We start from the raw sequence: 17669 nt of genomic DNA, 5'->3' as shown, positions 1-17669 counted from the left end.
TAGATGATGATATTTCACTCATTCATCTTCATTCATTCGTTCAGGAAATACTCACTGTCGATTTGCTTTGCCTTCACAGGCAACCAGGCAGACAGGGGTCTTTCCCTGACCTACTCCACCATCTCCAAGGACCACGCGTCTCTGCTTTCCCCGTCCCTTCCTGGGAGGGGGAAAGGGCGTTGGCCTGTTGGAGCTTTCGCCACAAGGGCTTCTCCACACACACAGAGGCCTCTGGTCTGGCCGCACCGGTTTTCCCCCCCAGGTGTCCTCGAGATGGGGTATCAGCACAAAGGAGGCAGGTTGACACGCAGCCAGTGTGTTTGTCCTGGAAGATGTCGCCAAGTTGCCTCCAGGCTCTGGGATCAGGGGGAGGACCTGGAGCACCCTGGGCAGGTGGGGAGTGAGGAGAGCAAGGCACAGAGAAGCAGCAAGGGCCCAAGGTGGGATGAGATGGGCTGGCCGAAGACATGAAGGTCCCCAAGGGCCTCCCAAACTCAGGCATGTGGCTCAGGGTCATCCCCCAACCCAGACCCATGGCAGTCTCCCAAGGGATTTCAGCAGCCAGTCTCACTAATATCTGGCAAGTCCCGCTTTGTGTGTCGCTTCATCAGTCTGGTTGACTCTTCAGCAGGTTTCCAAAACACAGAGACTCGCGGAAAATCCATGCTGCTCCTCACGGCGGTTGCGTGTTGGGGACCCTCATTCCTCTGTGACATTCTTATTCAGAACTCCTTAGGAGCGCAGTGCTCATTTTCCAAATGGATACCATCCCGGTGTCACTGTCACCAGATAAACCTATGGAGAGAGAAGATGGTCAAAGGGACCTTGACAACCTCCCTTTAAAAACTGCCAGGCAGGAGCCTCCTCTGTAGAACCAGAGGAACGCCTACGCTGTCCTCCCCACAGGCCCAGCCAAGGGGCCGACCGCAGGCTCTCAGTGGAATGCCAGGACGAGGAGGACAGGACCAGCCACTTCCTCCATCACTGTCACCTGCTGGCCAGGCGCAGGTCTCCAGGATCAATTCTCGGAAGAAGAGCTCACAGTGCTAGTCTTGGTGACTCAGATACAGGGTCTGGATGCACTAAATCATCTCCAGAGCTGGCTGCAGACTGAAGGCCGGAGAGGGGATGGGGGCACCTGGGCCGGTGCATTCCCACTCCAGCCACGAACCCAGCAACTTGTTCCAGCAACCCAGCAAAATGTTGGCTGCACAGTGCTGAGATCAAAACAGAGTTCAAGCACTCCGGGAATCTGACATACTCGACCTCTGAGATTATTAAGCACAGCGTGCTTCTCAGAACCTCAGGTTCAGCAATGTTTATCAGATGCTGATGAAGCCAAGGTTCATGGCTATGAATATTTATTGATCAAACTATTAGCTATCTGTTTGTTCTGTTACAGAATGTATCAAGGTGATTATGAGAATTCACTCATTACACAGACCTTTACTGGCAGCCGTCCTTGTGAAGGTGGAGATGCGGACAAGAGTGAAGGCTGCTAATCCAGTCCAGCGATGAGGACAGACAGACGGATGGCAGGCTCTGCGGCCACAGTTCTGAAAACCCTGAGAGAGGAATGGGTGGGAATCCAAACAAGGATTTAGAAAGGTTTCACCGGCAGGTCACGCTTGAGCGGCCTTGTTTGTTTTCGGTTACTTTTTTGGTAAATGGTATTTGTGGTGGTTTCTATATTTTAACAGCTTTACTGAGAAATATTTCACATAGCATACAATTCACGCATTAAATTACAATTTTGTTTTTACACAGTTGTGCAATCATCGCCACACTCAGTCTCACCTTTGCGTCATCCCTCAGAGAAACTCTTAGCAGCCGCTTTCCATTTTCCTCTAACTCTTCCCCACCCCCTTGCTTTCCCCCAAACCCTAGACAACTACTCATCTGCTTTCTGCCTCAATGAATTGGCCTATTTTGGATATTTCACCTGAAGTGAATCATGACAATTTATGGTCTTCAGTGACTGGCTTCAGTGTTGTCAAGGTTCATCCATATTGAAGCGGGTGTCAGCGCCTCACTCCTTCCTGTTTGTTTTTGGCCTGGTTATCAGTTCCCTGACCTGGGACTGAACCCTGGCTACAAAAATGAAAGCCCAGAATCCTAACCCCTAGTCCACCAGGGAACTCCCCACCCTTGCTCATTTTCATTGCCAAATAATATTCCATTGTGTGAATATGCCACATTTTATTTACCTGTTCATCAGTCGATAGACATTTGAATTGTTTTGGGGTATTATGGCTAATGCTGTTCACATTTGTGTCCAAGTTTTTGTGTGTATGTAGTTTGAATTTCTTCACTGTATACCTGGGAGTGAGGTTGCTGGGTCATCCGATAAATGTATTTAATATTTAAGAAACTACCAAACTGTTTTCCAAGGTGGCTGAGCCATTTTTTATTGCCACCAACAGTGTATGAGGGCCCCAACTCCTCTCATATCCTCATCAGCACCTGTTTTCCTTTTTTAAATTATAGCTCTCTTGGTGAGTGTGAAGTGGCATCACATAGGGGGCTCAACTTGGGTTCATGGTCATAAACTTAAAGTAGAATTGTAAGAGGGGAAAACTCTCTTCAGTCCTACTTGGGTCTCCGGCTGGGCCTAAGAATTAAATGGACACAGAACAAATTAACAGGAGAAAAGCACACAATTTTTTAAAACCAGAGCAGGAAGCTTTTACATCTTTCAGACAAGCACACAAGGAACCTGTGACAAATGGATAAGACAAAGGGGCTTGTACTGAGGGGCAGTAAATTGTGAAGAAGTAACCTTGGAAGATAAGGGTTAGTTTAACAAGGATGTTGGTACAGATCTTAGTCCCCAGCACCCCCCAGCCCCACCCCCAACCCCGCCCATCTCTAGTGATAAGCAAGTCTTTCTTCCCCCTGGATCAAGGAGGACACTTTCATATGGGAGCTTTATCTCCTGCTTTCAGGAAAAAGAGCAAGATCAGTGTCCTTCTTGCCCCTGATGTGTCTCAAGTGCCTTTCATTCAAAGTAATCAATACGCCAAAGTGGCCTGTTTGGGGGTGAAATATTCCAGTCTCTGCCTCTATCTGCATGTCTTCTTGCCCATGTGTCTCTGTGTCTTCTCTTATGATAAATCCAGTATGATGTCATCCCAATATCCTTAACTGATTATATCTGCAAAGACCCTTTTCCTAAATAGTGTCCATCCCATAGACAGAAGAGTTGACAGCTACAGTCCATGGGGCACAAAGAGCTGGACATGACTGAGCGAGCACGAAACTTCTGCACCTGACATTCAGGGTGGATGTGAATTTCTGTTGGGGAGAACACTATTCCATCTGCTACAGGAGATGAGAGTAAAGATGATAATGACGTAGAAGAATCAAAGAAGACAAGTAGGCAGATGTAGATATATTTTATTTATTTTTAAAATTTTTATTTGAGTATAGTTGCATTCATTTCAGGTTTACAGCAAATTGAATCAGTTATATCAATACATATACCCACTCTTTTCTTTTAGATTCTTTTCCCATATAGGCCATTACAGAGGACTGAGGACTGAATAGAGTTCCCTGTGCTACAGAGTAGAACATGTAAGGTTTGCTTTGGATTGGCTATTAGGAAGTTACTGAAATGAAGGAATGAAGAACAGAATGGAACACAAGAAAACATTCACTTCATGTTTTTCAAAGGTTGTAATAAAGCTAGGAAAGTCCTTTTGGGTTGCAACAGATGTTTACTTATTTCCACATCTAAACATTTGAATGTTTGGCCAGGCCATTTTTGGGCTTCCCTCATGGCTCAAATGGTAAAGAACATGCCTGCAATGCCTGAGACCCAGGTTCGATCGCTGGGTCGGGAAGATCCCCTGGAGAAAGGAATGGCAACCCACTCCAGTATTCTTGCCTGGAGAATCCCATGGACAGAGGAGCCTGGTGGGCTACAGTCCATGGAGCCACAAAGAGTCAGACATGACTGAGTGACTAACACGCACACACACACACAGGCCATTTTTATTTCCATTTTTATTGAACTTCTGGTGGCCCAATGGTAAAGAATTCACCTGCCGGTGCAGGAGATGAAAGAGATGTGGGCTCCATCCCTGGATTGGGAAGATCCCCTGGAGAGGAGAATGGCAACCCACTCCAGTAGTCTTGCTTGGAAAATTTCATGAACAGAGGAGTCTGGTGGGCTACAGAGCTGCTGCTACTGCTAAGTCACTTCAGTCCTGTCCGACTCTGTGTGACCCCATAGACGGCAGCCCACTAGGCTCCCCCGTCCTTGGGATTCTTCAGGCAAGAACACTGGAGTGGGTTGCCATTTCCTTCTCCAATGCATGAAAGTGGAAAGTGAAAGTGAAGTCGCTCAGTCATGTCCGACCCTCAGTGACCCCATGGACTGCAGCCTTCCAGGCTCCTCCATCCATGGGATTTTCCAGGCAAGAGTACTGGAGTGAGGCGCCATTGCCTTCTCCGGGCTACAGAGCAGGGGGTTGCAAAGACTAGGGCATGACTGAGCAATGAAGCACATACACAAGGAAAACAACAGGACCTTGATGTCCTCATTTTATAGGTGAGGAAACCTGACTACAGGAGCTTGTACTTGGAAAGGGCACAGCTGATCCATGACAGAACTGGAGACTTGAGGTCAGATCCTCTCAAGTCCAAGGCAGAGCTTGAAACGCTGGTGGGTTCTCTTTGCTGGAGCCGGGAGACTCCTCCTCAAGCACTGGCCACTCCTTCCTTCCTCCGGGATTAACTGCATCAAAGACATGTTAGAAGTGACTGAACGCAGGAGTGACAGATGGGTCACATGTTTACAACTGGGCAGAATCAGGATCTTGCAAAAGAACCCAGTAGTGGGGGAAAGGAACTTGGAAATAAGAAACAAAAGGAGAAAAAGAGGCCAAGAAGAGAGAGGTACCTTTTAAGGTGGCTGATACTCAGAGCACACCTTGAGCGATGACTGGTAGGGACCAGTCGCTGAGCCCTATTGTTTAATCTTCAGAAAAAAGTTATAAAACAGGAACGATTATTATCCCCACTTTACAGCCCCCTGAGCCCTAACTGTGCAAGTTCACTTGGCTGATGAGTGGAAGAGCCAGGAATTGAACTCCACATAGTGTGTTAGAAGCTGCTTCTCTGGGCTGGAGGAGTCGTTTACATATTGTTGTGTAACACTCAGAAGAATGAGGTTCAGGTCCCAGGCCTGCCATTGACTGTGCTCTCAGTCGACTCACTTAATCTCCCTGGGCTTGTTTCCTCATCTGTAAAATGAGGATCATGGCACTTCTTGAATGTTTATATCTCATTTTTATGCATGTGCCACATCCTGCTCCGTGTTTTGTATTCATAGCTTCATGAGTTGGGACAGCTTGAAATTCTGTTTACCGTGCTTGTTTTGCTCTACCATGGGTCTGAAAACTGATTTATTTTTGCAAACTCCACGGAGGCTGGAAGATACTGGAGAAAAAAATTTAAAAAAAAACTTGTTAAATGAAATGAACACTTATCTCTGTGTACTTGAGTAAAGGAATCATGAGAATTCCTTGGCCTTATTTTCTTCAAAGAAAAAAAATGAACACCATCATGATGCTGTCCTTAAAATCACAAGGGTATTGGCTATATGACAAAATGAAGATCAAAGTACTCTGAGTCCCTAGAGAAAGATGTTGGGCAATAACAAGGGATTCTTATAATATGCCAAACATAATGGCAAATAATATGCCAAACATGAACCCCTAGAGACCTTCTAAGAAAGCAGAGGGAGTGAGAGATGAAGGGAACGTTTACTGAGCACAGCTGGTTCTCAGGCTCCGACTTTGGTGCTTCGAACGCTATTTTCTCTCATCCTCAGAGCAGGCCTGAAAGGCAAGCATAATTGCCCTCCTTTTTAAACATAGGAACACTGTAGCTCAGCGAGGTTAAGCGGTTTATCAGATAATCTGATTCCAAAGCCTAATCTCTTCCTACAACACCAAGCTGACACTCCAGGGACAATTTGGCTTGCATTTTTCTCCTCTAGAGACCTGTCCCTTCAGAAAAACTTCCCTGGATCCTTCTCAGCAAAGTCTAAAAAAATCCACCCAAGCCGATTGCAGGTGGAATCATGCATCTTTGAGAAGGGTTGTCTCCATGCAGTAAGGAAGAGGGCACCGTGTGGGAGAGGCCAGTGGACAACAGACCAAAAAGACCAGCCTTGTCCTTCTAGTTTCCGAACCTGATGGGACTGTTCCCTTCTGCATGATTTAGCTGGCTCAGTGCACAGCCAGTGACAGCTGCAGAAATACTTCTGGAATATTTAGCCAAAGCCAAATTCATAATACGCTAGAGATGATTCAAGGCTGATGGCATTTCCTCCCCAGCCTTTTTTTTTCCCAGGAAGAGATAGCATTCTTTAACCTGGGTTGCAACCTGGGTTCTTCCAGAACTGTGTCTATAAACCTGTTTTTATTTTCGTAACCTGGGGATATTTTATAAAAGTTGGTCAAGGCACTTCAACTTAGTGCAGTTTTCAGAGACTTTGGGAGTGGGGGTGGAGAATTTGAACATGGGTGTTAAATGCTGCTTCAGGCTAATATATGGAAGGAAACCACTTTTGTTCTATTGATGTATGGGATGGGAATGCTGTTTTGTATTCTCCTAATATTCTAATGGGGGCTTCCCTGGTGGCTCAGCTGGTAAAGAATCTGCCTGCAATGCGGGAGACCTGGGTTTGTTCCCTGGGTTGGGAAGATCCTCTGGAGAAGGGAAAGGCTACCCACTCCAGTATTCTGGCCTGGAGAATTCCATGGACTGTATAGTCCATGGGGTCACGAAGCGTCAGACACGACTGAGCGACTTTCACTTCACAATATCCTAAAGGATCAGGCTCTACAACTTTTGGTTGATGCCTCTCTCTTTCTGTTAAAGAGTGATCTCACTTTATAGGGAAACAGGAAAATAACACCTTGATTCAAAATGGATAAGTACATATACTGTCTAGAAAACTGCAAATCAAAAAGCCCTGGGGCAAGACAAGAGTTGTTTCTGCTCTCTCAGTCTCTCTCTTTTTTTTTCTTTAAGATGTAAGTTGTTCAGCAAGATCTCTTTATTTGCCTTTGAAATCAAATGTATCTGACTCAAGTTCTGGTGTGGTAAATTAGTGATAACATAGACTGATAAATGTATTTTTATCTCCAAAAAGCAATCCATAGCAGGATGCCAAACTTTATGTATAACATATAACCTCAGTCATGTCCTAAAGCCCATATTTGTATATATGAATATACATTAAAAAAAAAACAGAGGCAATTTGAATGTTAACAGTGGTTATTTTTAAATTGTGGAAATATAGCCTTCGAGCTGTAGAGCCTGTACTCTCAACAAGAGAAGCCATGGCAATGAAAAGCCCAAGCACCACAACCAAGGATAGCCCCCGCTCTCTGTAACTAGAGAAAACCTTCGCAGCAACGAAGACCCAGCACAGCCAACAATAACTAAATAATTAAGTGTTTTTTTTTAAAAAAAAAAATGCAAAAGACCAGAAAGATTGCAGATTCTGAGTAAGATGAGCAAGACTACAGTCCTTATTCTTTTCTTAATCAGATATCCTGGAGTTAATTCATGTCAGACTTTTATTTCACCAAAAAAGAGGAAATCAGATTTATAAAAAGAAAAGGATTCATAAGCAAAGTTGGGGACACTTCTAAACACGCTGCCCAATCTCTGAGAAGCCAGGTCTCTGAACAAGGAAGGATGGGAAAACCTGGACTGAGATGGAAATCACAGGTTCTCACAGTGAGGACCAGGCTGCAGGCTTTCTGGGAGCAGTCGGAAGGACATGGGGTTTGGATCAGAGGCCTGAGTTCCACTCACAGCATTGCCACTTGTCAGTCACATGACACCAGCTATTCCGGCAACATCTGTGGGCATTGATGCTGTTGTTCATAAAAGAGGTCTGCTCCCAACTCTGTGTGTTAGTTGCTCAGTCACGTCCAACTCTTTGCAACCTCATGGACTGAAGCCCACCAGGCTCCTTTGTCCATGGGATTCTCCAGGCAAGAATACTGGAGTGGGTTGCCATTCCCTTCTTCAGGGGATTTTTCTGACCCAGGGACCGAACCCAAGTTTTTTGCATTGCAGGCAGATTCTTTACTGTTTGAGCCACCAGGGGAGCCTGACTCTAAGGCATCTGTCTTCCCTGGCTGGAAAGAATGGCATTCCAGATAAAGTCCAAAATACGAGATCCCACGTCAATGTCCAACCAGGCCACTCCTTCCCTGGAATTGCCACTTTACCTTCCTGTACACACTGGGTTTCCTCATCCTTGGTTTCAGGTGTCCTCCCTTGGGAGGAAATGTCACAAGGACTGACTAATGTGCCCGCATGTCCCAATCACGATGATGCAGTGGACAGCTGCAGGGAGTTCCGACCTGCCATTCCCAGCTCCACAATAGGATTGCAGGGCCACCTGCTGTGACCTTAAAACTCACCTTTTCATCCTGCTGCATCTGGGGATCTTATGCCTTAGGCTTCTTTCCAGTGGTCTGAAAGCATTCCCTGTAGCAGGTGGCCAGTCTGGCTAGCTTCAGGTGGCAAGGGGGAGCCCACACTCAGGAACACACTGAAATTTCTTCAACATCCTCTCCCCCCTAAAAAATAATTTGGAGATTTTAATATTTCCCAGAAACCACTGAAAATACCATCCACAAAGAAGGGTGCACTATAGTTTCCTCCTAGCCTCCAGAGAAAATGAATTCTTAGAGGTGTTTTTGTTTTTCTTTAAACACTCACATGTTAAGTTTTGGGGGTTCCCTCTTTTGTTTTCAAACAGCACGGATTATGAGCTCAAGCCGCGGTACTACGCTGTAGTTTTATTGATAAATTCCTACTATAGTCACTGCAATTACAAAGGCGGTCAAGTCCGGTGGGCGCGCCCTGCGGTGGACAGTTTCCTTGGCAACCGAGTGCAAGCTCACGCCCACGTCCAGAGCAAGACTGTTCCTCTGCCCAGGTGAGTGTTCCAAAACATATACGAACCTGTCGTGGCGCTTTCCAGACACCAACAGACAGGTCAGTTCTGTCTCTTGGTGATCCCCCTTGAGACACGGTCCCCGGTTGCTGTCCAGGGATGGAGTAGAGAGTGGAGAGACGCAGGGAGGGCAGGTGTCCGGGTCCCCAGCGCCTCCCGTGTTTCTCCCGGTCTTCCGCTCTGCTCCGTCGCGGGGTTGGGACCCCCGTCTGATGCTCTCCAGAATCCCGCCGGTCCCCAGCCCAAGCCGATCGGGGTTCGGGGATCTGGCCAAGACACGAAGGAAACGGATCCGCCGCCCCCTCGCGCGGCACGGTGACCCCAGCTGCCCCGCGCCCCCGGCCTCGGCGGCGGCTGGAGGCGGGCTGCCGGGTATGCAAATACCCGGAGGGGCGGGAGCCACCTGCCGCTCAGATAAAAGCTCAGGGCGGGGCGCCGCGCAGAAGCCGCTGCCTCCCGAGAGCCGGCCGTGAGCTTCGGCCCAGTGCCCGCCCGCTGCCTGCTCGCGCGGCCCGCGGGCTCCGGGTAAGGACGCGCGGCGGCTCGGGGACCCGAGGCGGCGAGGGGAGAGGGCGCGCGTCGCGACCCGGGGGACCAGAGCGAGCTGCCCGCGTCCCCTTGGTCCCTGCTCCTCCTCGGCCCACGCGCGCCCTCCACGAGTTTTCTCCGTGGGAACCCGGGAGCCGGCGCCTCTGCTGTGCCCTCCCAGGGGCCAGGGCAGGTGGCATCTCCTCGGGGCCAATTTGTCCCCAGGCCATCAGCGATCGAAAGCGAAAGGAACTGCGTTCGGTGTGCTCGAGGTTAGGAGGGGTGAAGATTGTCTTAGAGTGGAGGGAGACGGGGGTCGACCAGAAGAGCTTGCACGATGGGACTCTGGCTATTATTATCCTGGGGTTTTTCGTGGCCATCCCCAGAGCTGCTTTGGGAGGCGATGGAAGGGAAGAACAAGCCGAGGGGAGAAAGGTGTGGGTGTGTACACGTTTGAATGAACAGAACGAATCGACTTTAGACGCTGGGCAGAAACTTCCAACCAGACTCTCAGCATGTTACCCACCTCTGCAGAATAGACACCTAGTCTTGCGGAAAAAGGACTTTAATAGTCCCCTCTCTTTCCCTCCCCCCGAACCTTAGTTTACAAAAAGAGAGATTTTTCTGGAGTCTTTTTTTTTTTTTCCATATTTACTTGGCTGTACTGGGTCTTAGATGCAGTGTAGTTCACCAGGCCCCTGCCCCATCCCCCTTCATTGGGAGCGTGAATCTTAGCCACGGGACCACCAGAGAAGTCCCTTGAAGTCTTTTAAAACTAGCTTCAATGTCAAGGTTGATCGGTTAAGATCTGGGTTTGCCCAGGCTGCCCTTTATGGAAGTGCCTCCTGTCTGGTTTCTGCATCCTTGCACACACACACAACCCCCACGCACCCCACCCACCCCCCCCCCCCCCATCCTGCATCCCAGGAGAGGGAAATAGTCCAGGAGGTGCCCAAACCCAGGCTACTGTCTCCCACTTTGTGATATCCGGTGCGGGTCTTTCTCTGAAATAGGAGAGACAGAAACCGCAGTCCTCCTCCTCCTCCCCTCAAAACCAGTCAGAATCACCGGAGGGAAGGAGGATTTTTGGGAGTCTTTGTGAAGACCCGAGGGCTTTCCAGGTGGAGATAAGCCTGGGGCACATGGCTGTCCTTGGAGCTATAGAATCTAAACTGGAAGGTCAGAGAAGGAACAAATGGGAAGTGGGAAAAGCGGAGAGGATTAATTTTGAGGGAAGGGAGTGGTGAACTGGTAGAGATATTTGACACTTGTTTCCTCCGGTTTCTGTTTGTGTGTGTTGCTGTGGTCCTGGTTAGTAGCTGGATCAAAGAAGACTGGAAACATGTCGGAATTTTGGTTAATTTCTGCCCCCAGAGATAAGGAAAATTTACAAGCCCTGGAGAGGATGAACACAGTGACCTCCAAGTCTAACCTGTCTTATAACACCAAATTCACGATTCCTGACTTCAAGGTACAATTTCCTGGGGAGGAGGAAGGAGGTCATGGGCTGGGGTGGGTGTGTTCTGGAAAGCCAAGGAGAAAAAATATATCAAAGGCATCAACGCTAAGGTTCAGCCTGGGTGTGAGGCTGGACAGGGGGGTCCGGATGGGACTGGCCTGGGTGGGGGCTTCACGAATAGTTCCAAATTAACTGTGGACACAGAGCCATAGACAGACTAAGCAGGAGACAAGGGCGTGGCTAGCAGTGTCTTCAAAAGGTAGAAAGGGTGTCTTACACACTTGGGTCCTCAGGAGTTGTTCTCAGATCCTTTCTGTCTTCAACATCTAAGAAAACCAACATGGTTTAAATGTGCAGGCTTGGAGATGTTCATCCTTGATTGCGTTCTTGGGCTGGGAGCAAAATGGGCAATCCAGCATCCCTCTGGTTCTGGTGGAGAGAGAAGGAAGGAGGTTCAGTGATAACTGCGTAGATGGCGGAAAGAGATTTTAAAATGAAACAGACATGACAGGATCAAGATATGTGAAATCGTAAAAAAAAATAAATTTGGTAATCCTTTAAAAATTTATTTATTTGGCTACGCTGTGGGATCTTTAGCAAACTCTTCAGTTCAGTCGCTCAGTCATGTCCGACTCTTTGCGACCCCCATGGACTGCAGCATGCCAGGTTTCCCTGTCCATCACCAACTCCCGGAGTTTACTCAAACTCATGTCCATTGAGTCAGTGATACCATCCAACCATCTCATCCTCTGTTGTCCCCTTCTCCTCCCGCCTTCAGTCTTTCCCAGCATCAGGGTCTTTTTCAAATGAGCAAACTCTTAGATGTGGCAAATGGGATCTTAGTTCCCTGACCAAGGACTGAATCCAGGCCCCCTGCATTGGGAGCATGGAGTCTTAGTCACTGGACTACCAGGGATGTCCCTGTGTAGTCTTCTTAACTTCAAAAAGAGTAGACTATTTGCCATGCTTCCTCCAAGAGAAGAAGCGTAAGGCAGTCTTTCTGCCCTACAAATATCTCTTGGGGTTTGGAGTGCGTGTGTGCTAACAGTCAGTCCTGCCTGACTCTTTGCAACCCCATGAACTGTAGCCTGCCAGGCAAGAATACTGGAGTGGGTTGCCATGTCCTCCTCCAGGGGATCTTCCCAACCCAGGGATCGCACCTGCATCTCTTGTGTCTCCTGCATTGGCAAGCAGGTTCTTTACCACTAGCGACACCTGGGAAGCCCCAGGTTCTGGAGGGATGTTGCTAAGCTCCCAGAGGCAGTTCTTCTAGTGAATTGCTATATAATCCTCTTTTAAACCTCAGTTTGCCTCTCTGGCGAAACAGCTGCATCCTTGTTGATGAGGCTACTGCATTTGCTAGAGTTTATGGACCAGTACACTGGAGGCCTGTACACAACATCTTTAAGTGCATCGTCACCACTCCCACACTATAGATCAGGACGGGCTGAGGAAGGAGACTGGGGCTTTGGAACTGTTAACCAGCAACATTGGCTTCTAAGCCCATTTCTTGCTAATTTTTCCAGCCTGCCATTGTTTGTCCATGGTCACATATGTGAAGCTTAGTAAATGAAGCATCCACTCATTGCTTACACTACGTGTGAGGCATTGTATTAGCCCCAGGGTACAAAGTTTTTAAAAAGACATGACTTCTGCCTAAAGTTACTTAAAATCAAGTCCTTTGAAAAGGAATAACACTTCTAGGAATATCCAGACTTCATGGTTTCCTAATTAATTCTCAATGTCTGATGAGTGGTTGATGATGTGAAAATGAACTTTTTCCTTCCGATTCTGTGAGTAGACCTTTAAACACGATTTTGGACACGGTAGCAATTTCCACATGAAGAAACAGGTCATCATAAGTAATCTATCCTGAAAAGAAAAGGACTTTCCTAAATGAGAGCGGGAGGAAAAGCTGGGCTTGCCCCAGAAAGGTCATTGTTAATAACAGCAGAGAGGGCCAGACAGAAGGCTCGGCTGTACTAACTTGGAGGAGAAAGGCTTTCAGAAATGGTAACTTCCTTGATTGGCTTTTTGTCACATCTTTTCCTCAGCTCTGAGGATTAATCCCCTGAAGAGCAGACTGTCTTTCTCTTTTTCTGTCTTTTTTAAAAAAATTTTATCCCACTCGGTTATGTGGGATCTTAGTTCCTCAACCAGGGTTCAGACCTGCGCCCCCAACATTGGAAGTGTGGAGTCTTAGCACTGGACTGCTAGGGGAGTCCCCCAGACTTCCATTCTTAGGGGAAAGTTAGCTGAGACCAGGACACATAGTCACTCCTTCCTGTGGCTGAAATGACAGTTTATCCTCTTGGCCAAAAAATAAAATAATAGTAATAACAATAATATTCCCAAATCCACTGGTTTCTCTTGAGATCCCTTCTCGGTTTCCAGTCTGACCATTGACCAAGGAAAACTAAGCCAGGATGGAAGTTAGAGAATTCCCTGCCCTGGAGTTGAAAGGGCATTCCCCCACCCCTCTGCTACAAAGTCTGAGCCCCTGACTGCTCTCCCATCTTTCTAGGTGGGGACCTTGGATTCCCTTGTCGGCCTCTCTGATGAGCTGGCGAAGCTTGATATCTTTGCTGAAAGGTAAAATATTTCTTATTTACTACATACAAGTGAGAATGTGCCAATGTTGTCAGAAGACACAGTGCTTTTGCTTTGGCTGGCCCTGGACGTCACAGGAAGAGCTGGGTGGGTCTTCGTGAGGGTGCTGGAGACCTTGAGGAGATTTGCTTGCTCAGGCAGCATGTTTTTTTAGGGGGCTGCCATTGAGAGGACTATGGAATAAGGTGCTGAAACACTTAGAAAAATATGATGCAGCTTACCCCCGCCAAAAGCTTTTTGGTTTTTTTTTTTGGTTTGGGTTGGTTTTTGTAGGAACATATGCACATGCACATCATTAAAAATTCAAATTACAAAGAAAAGCTGTCCAGTAAAATCTGCTTTCTTCTCACCTGTTTTCCAGTTTCCTGTCCTCTTATTTTCCCTCTTTTAAGGCAATATTATTATAATTTTTAGGAAAGCCTTCCACAGACAGTCTGTACCTGTACCCATAAATATAAGCATATTCTTAAAAATAATTTTATACAAATGATAGCATATATCCTGCGCCTTGTTTCCCCGCCCTGAATCCCATTTCTTAGAGATAATTTCATGTCAGCCCGTAATTATTAAAAAAAAAAATGGCTGTATTACCTTGACTAAATGTAACCTAATTTATTTGAATTTTCCTATTGATGGACATTTAAGTTTTCTAGTGTTTTGCTATTGTAAACAATGCTGTAATGACTCTCCTTTTTTGTACTTCTTTGTGTGCATGTAGGAGTGGGATAATTATTTTAGAACCTTAAAATCATTTATTTTAAAAAATTATTACAAATCTGGCACATAATCATTGGGAAATATTTTAGATCATTATTGTTGTTAATTCACTAAGTGACATCCAACTCTTTTTGACCCCATGGACTGTAGCCCACCAGGCTTCTCTGTCCATGGGATTCACACATTTTACATGCTTTTCCCTTTGTATGTTATACTTTGGATCTCACCATTAACTAGTCCGCTGTAATGTTACATCAGATGGATTTGCCATAATTTATCTTTCAGGTAGGTTTTAAATAATAATACTACCTTGTCTTCGTATAGATGAAACTCTGTGGTTTAACAACCATTTGCACTTGGTTCTAAGAAAAATACAAATGAAATAGGTGACAAGAGAGTCTTCAGGGACCAGGGCATACACCTACCACTCTGCATGTCCAAGGGAGACCAGGTTTGCTTGATCCTCTGTAGAGGGTTTCCTTTTTTTTTTTTTAATTTTATTTATTTTTGCTTGTGTTGGGTCTTAACTGCTGCATGGGCTTTTCTCTACTTGCAGCTTGTGGGGTCTGTTCTCTAGTTGCAGTGCAAGACCTTTTCATTGCCGTGGCTTCTCTTGTTTTGGAGCACAGGTTCTTCAGTATTTGCAGCGGGTAGGCTCGGTACTTGTGGCACGGGGGCTTAGTTGCTCCCAGGCACGTGGGATCTTGGCGACCCAGGGATCGAACCCATGCCTCCAGCATTGGCAGGTGGAATCTTTACCACTGAGCCACCCACAGTTGCCTATGTTCAGGGACTGTGGACATGTGCTTTTATTACCTTCTCAGGGGAATGGTGATTTGGATGCTATGGCCTTTTCTGATTCATTTTAATGGAAATTGTAGAACTAGGATTTCTAGTGATCATACTAGAGGTTTCTGATCTGTAGCTTGGTGCCATGGGCTAGAAATTACATTTTCTGTGTTCTATTTCCTGTTCAGCCACCCATCACCTAAGAAGAAAAAGAAGCCCTTTGTTAGTAACATCTTGCTCTGTGTGGGATGTTGGACTAACCACAAAAAGGCAATCCTAATCATCAGGCAGTTTGTAGCTCACAGTCCTCGAGAAAGAAAGCCTTCACCTTCCTCATCTGTAAAATGGGATAGTAGTGATCATCTCTGTGCTTTCAGGGAAGAGTGAAGGGGAGTCAAATCATGTTGAATCAAGAGTGATCAAATCCCAGGACGTGTTCTAAGAATCACTGACATCCAAGAAACAAGTGGGTTGGTCCCTTAATATCAGCTCCTTTCAACGGCTGCTTCACCCCATGGGGAGGTGGGTCTAACAAATACTGAGGAGCCTAGCCCCCTATCCTGGGCTGGCGATGCCTTTTATTGGCAGCCCTGACAAACAGCAGGATGTTGTGCAGTGAAGGTGCAGCAGCATTGGCCTAAGGAGAGTAAATTGTTAAAAAAGAAAAAAAGAAAGGAAAAGTGTGAATTGTCCCTAGGCCTGCTGTAGAAATGACAGCTAGTCAACATTTTAATTTTTCTAGACCTTTGCTACCAGTTTTCTTCCTTAAAAAGGTGCATGTCCTTAAGTTCTTCCTTATTCACCAGAGCCCCTTCTACCTCTCATAAAATTCTGTGACCTTAGATTATTATCACTTCCACTTTCCTTTTTTGTTTGTTTTTTGGTTTGGTTTTTTTTTCAGTAAGCATTAGAGTTTTATCCTGTGCCTATTGGTTACACAAATGACTTGTGTTTAAGAAAATAATGAGCAAGGCAGATTAAAGCTGTAATTGTGAAACAGCACCTGAGTGAATTAAAGAGTTTTTTCTTTTAATATACAAACAGAGTGAGGTATGGCAGAATGACAATCACTGTGCCTTGTTGTATTTTTTTCCTTGGGGGTACATATTCCCAAGAGCCTTCCTATCAGGAGAAGAAAAGTGGTGTGGACTGAACACCCTGAAATTCTTATTTCTAGCATTCATCCAGTCTAGAGGTCAGATAACTTTTGTTTGGGGGTTAATGCTGGAGCTTGGGGTAAAATAATGGGAAACACTGATAAAATACAGAGATCAGCTTCAGTCAGAAGGACGCAAGTGTTATTAGATAAATAAAGCCTAGCCGGGAATGTAACCCAGGCAGCATGAACCCGTCAGCACTGCTTCTGGTTAGGAGAGCAAAGAAGGATCAGGAGTTTTCAAGGTGTACTGTTTCCACATCCTTTTATTATTTATTTACCTGGGGCACTAGAGTGTTTTTCCGTGTAGCTGGAAGGCAGCTTTTGCTTGCTTACTGGAGCCTTCCTTTTATTTTTGATTGATTGCCCCGTACCGTCTTTGGTAATTTACCCTGTGTTTACATTTTGATTCATGAACATTTGAGAAACCAAATGATTTTCCCCTTGAAAGAGCCCTCCTTCTTCTCTGTATCTTAGCCTGTTTTGTGGTGCTGGTTAAAATATTACATTTCACTGGCACTTGGGCTGTCAGAGGCACCTCATGAGTTTCTTTGGTGCTTTGGTGACTGTCACCTGCCCCTGAGAGCATTACCTGGTCTGCAGAGTCACTGGTGGATTTTCTTTAACCACGTGGTTCTGTGAAGCTGACTGTGCGGGCTGGCTGATGAAAGTTTCCATATCCAAGTGTGGATGTGTGTTTAGTGATGCAGGTCTTAGAGACTCAGCTCTTCAAAGGGCATTCTAGAGACAAACACGGAGAAGGCAATGGCACCCCACTCCAGTACTCTTGCCTGGAAAATCCCTTGGACAGAGGCGCCTGGTAGGTTGCAGTCCATGGGGTCACTGAGAGTTGGACACGACTCAGTGACTTCACTTCCACTTTTCACTTTCATGCATTGGAGAAGGAAATGGCAACCCACTCCATTGTTCTTGCCTGGAGAATCCCAGGGATGGTGGAGCCTGGTGGGCTGCCGTCTATGGGGTCGCACAGAGTCGGACACGACTGAAGCGACTTAGCAGCAGCAGCAGCAGAGACAAACAATATATGTTACCCAAACTTCCCTTCTCTGCCCTTGCAAGAATATCAGGTCAAGATTATCTGCATTGACGCAGCTTAGATTGGCTGGACAAATACCAGCTGAATGCCTGTTTATGCTTTCCTCAGGGCTCGGTCGTCCTGCTGCATGTGAGCCGACTTCCTCCTCCCTGGAATGACTAGCCTTCCCCACATTCTACTCTCCCTGTTATTGCCTGTTTCCCCCCTTTCAGCTCCCCCAGACTCTTCTCCCAACCTCAGCCCCCACCTTCAGACTCTACTAGTATTGGGCTGGCCAAAAATTTCATTTGGGTTTTTCTGTAAGATGGTACAGAAAAACCCAAATGAGCTTCTTGCCCAACCCAGTACCACTGAGCACACC

General features: G+C 46.5%; 1 protein-coding gene and 1 long non-coding RNA gene across 5 annotated transcripts in view; one reads left to right on the top strand and one right to left on the bottom strand.

Annotated features, from left to right (window-relative positions):
• Window positions 1-3434: 3434 nt before the first annotated feature.
• On the bottom strand, window positions 3435-9335 carry LOC129623459 (uncharacterized). Its single transcript, XR_008700554.1, has 3 exons — window positions 9001-9335; window positions 8454-8612; window positions 3435-4738 (listed from the first exon to the last, which is right to left on the bottom strand). It is a non-coding gene; the product is annotated as an uncharacterized LOC129623459 (long non-coding RNA).
• Window positions 9336-9447: 112 nt separating this feature from the next.
• Window positions 9448-17669, top strand: part of ATP6V1C2 (ATPase H+ transporting V1 subunit C2) — a 60337-nt gene continuing 52115 nt past the window's right edge. Inside the window, exons 1-3 of one of the 4 annotated variants that reach the window (XM_055540929.1) lie at window positions 9448-9517; window positions 10837-10991; window positions 13504-13571. In XM_055540929.1, coding sequence (XP_055396904.1) covers window positions 10863-10991; window positions 13504-13571 — 197 coding nt within the window. In that variant the 5' untranslated portion in view covers window positions 9448-9517; window positions 10837-10862. The other 3 variants (XM_055540928.1, XM_055540927.1, XM_055540931.1) reach the window with 3 other exon arrangements.

The sequence above is a fragment of the Bubalus kerabau genome, chromosome 11 (assembly GCF_029407905.1).
Source record: "Bubalus kerabau isolate K-KA32 ecotype Philippines breed swamp buffalo chromosome 11, PCC_UOA_SB_1v2, whole genome shotgun sequence".
Classification (NCBI taxonomy): Eukaryota; Metazoa; Chordata; class Mammalia; order Artiodactyla; family Bovidae; genus Bubalus; species Bubalus kerabau.
The sequence above is the reverse complement of the archived record's forward strand: the minus strand, read 5'-3'. Positions and strand labels throughout refer to the sequence as shown.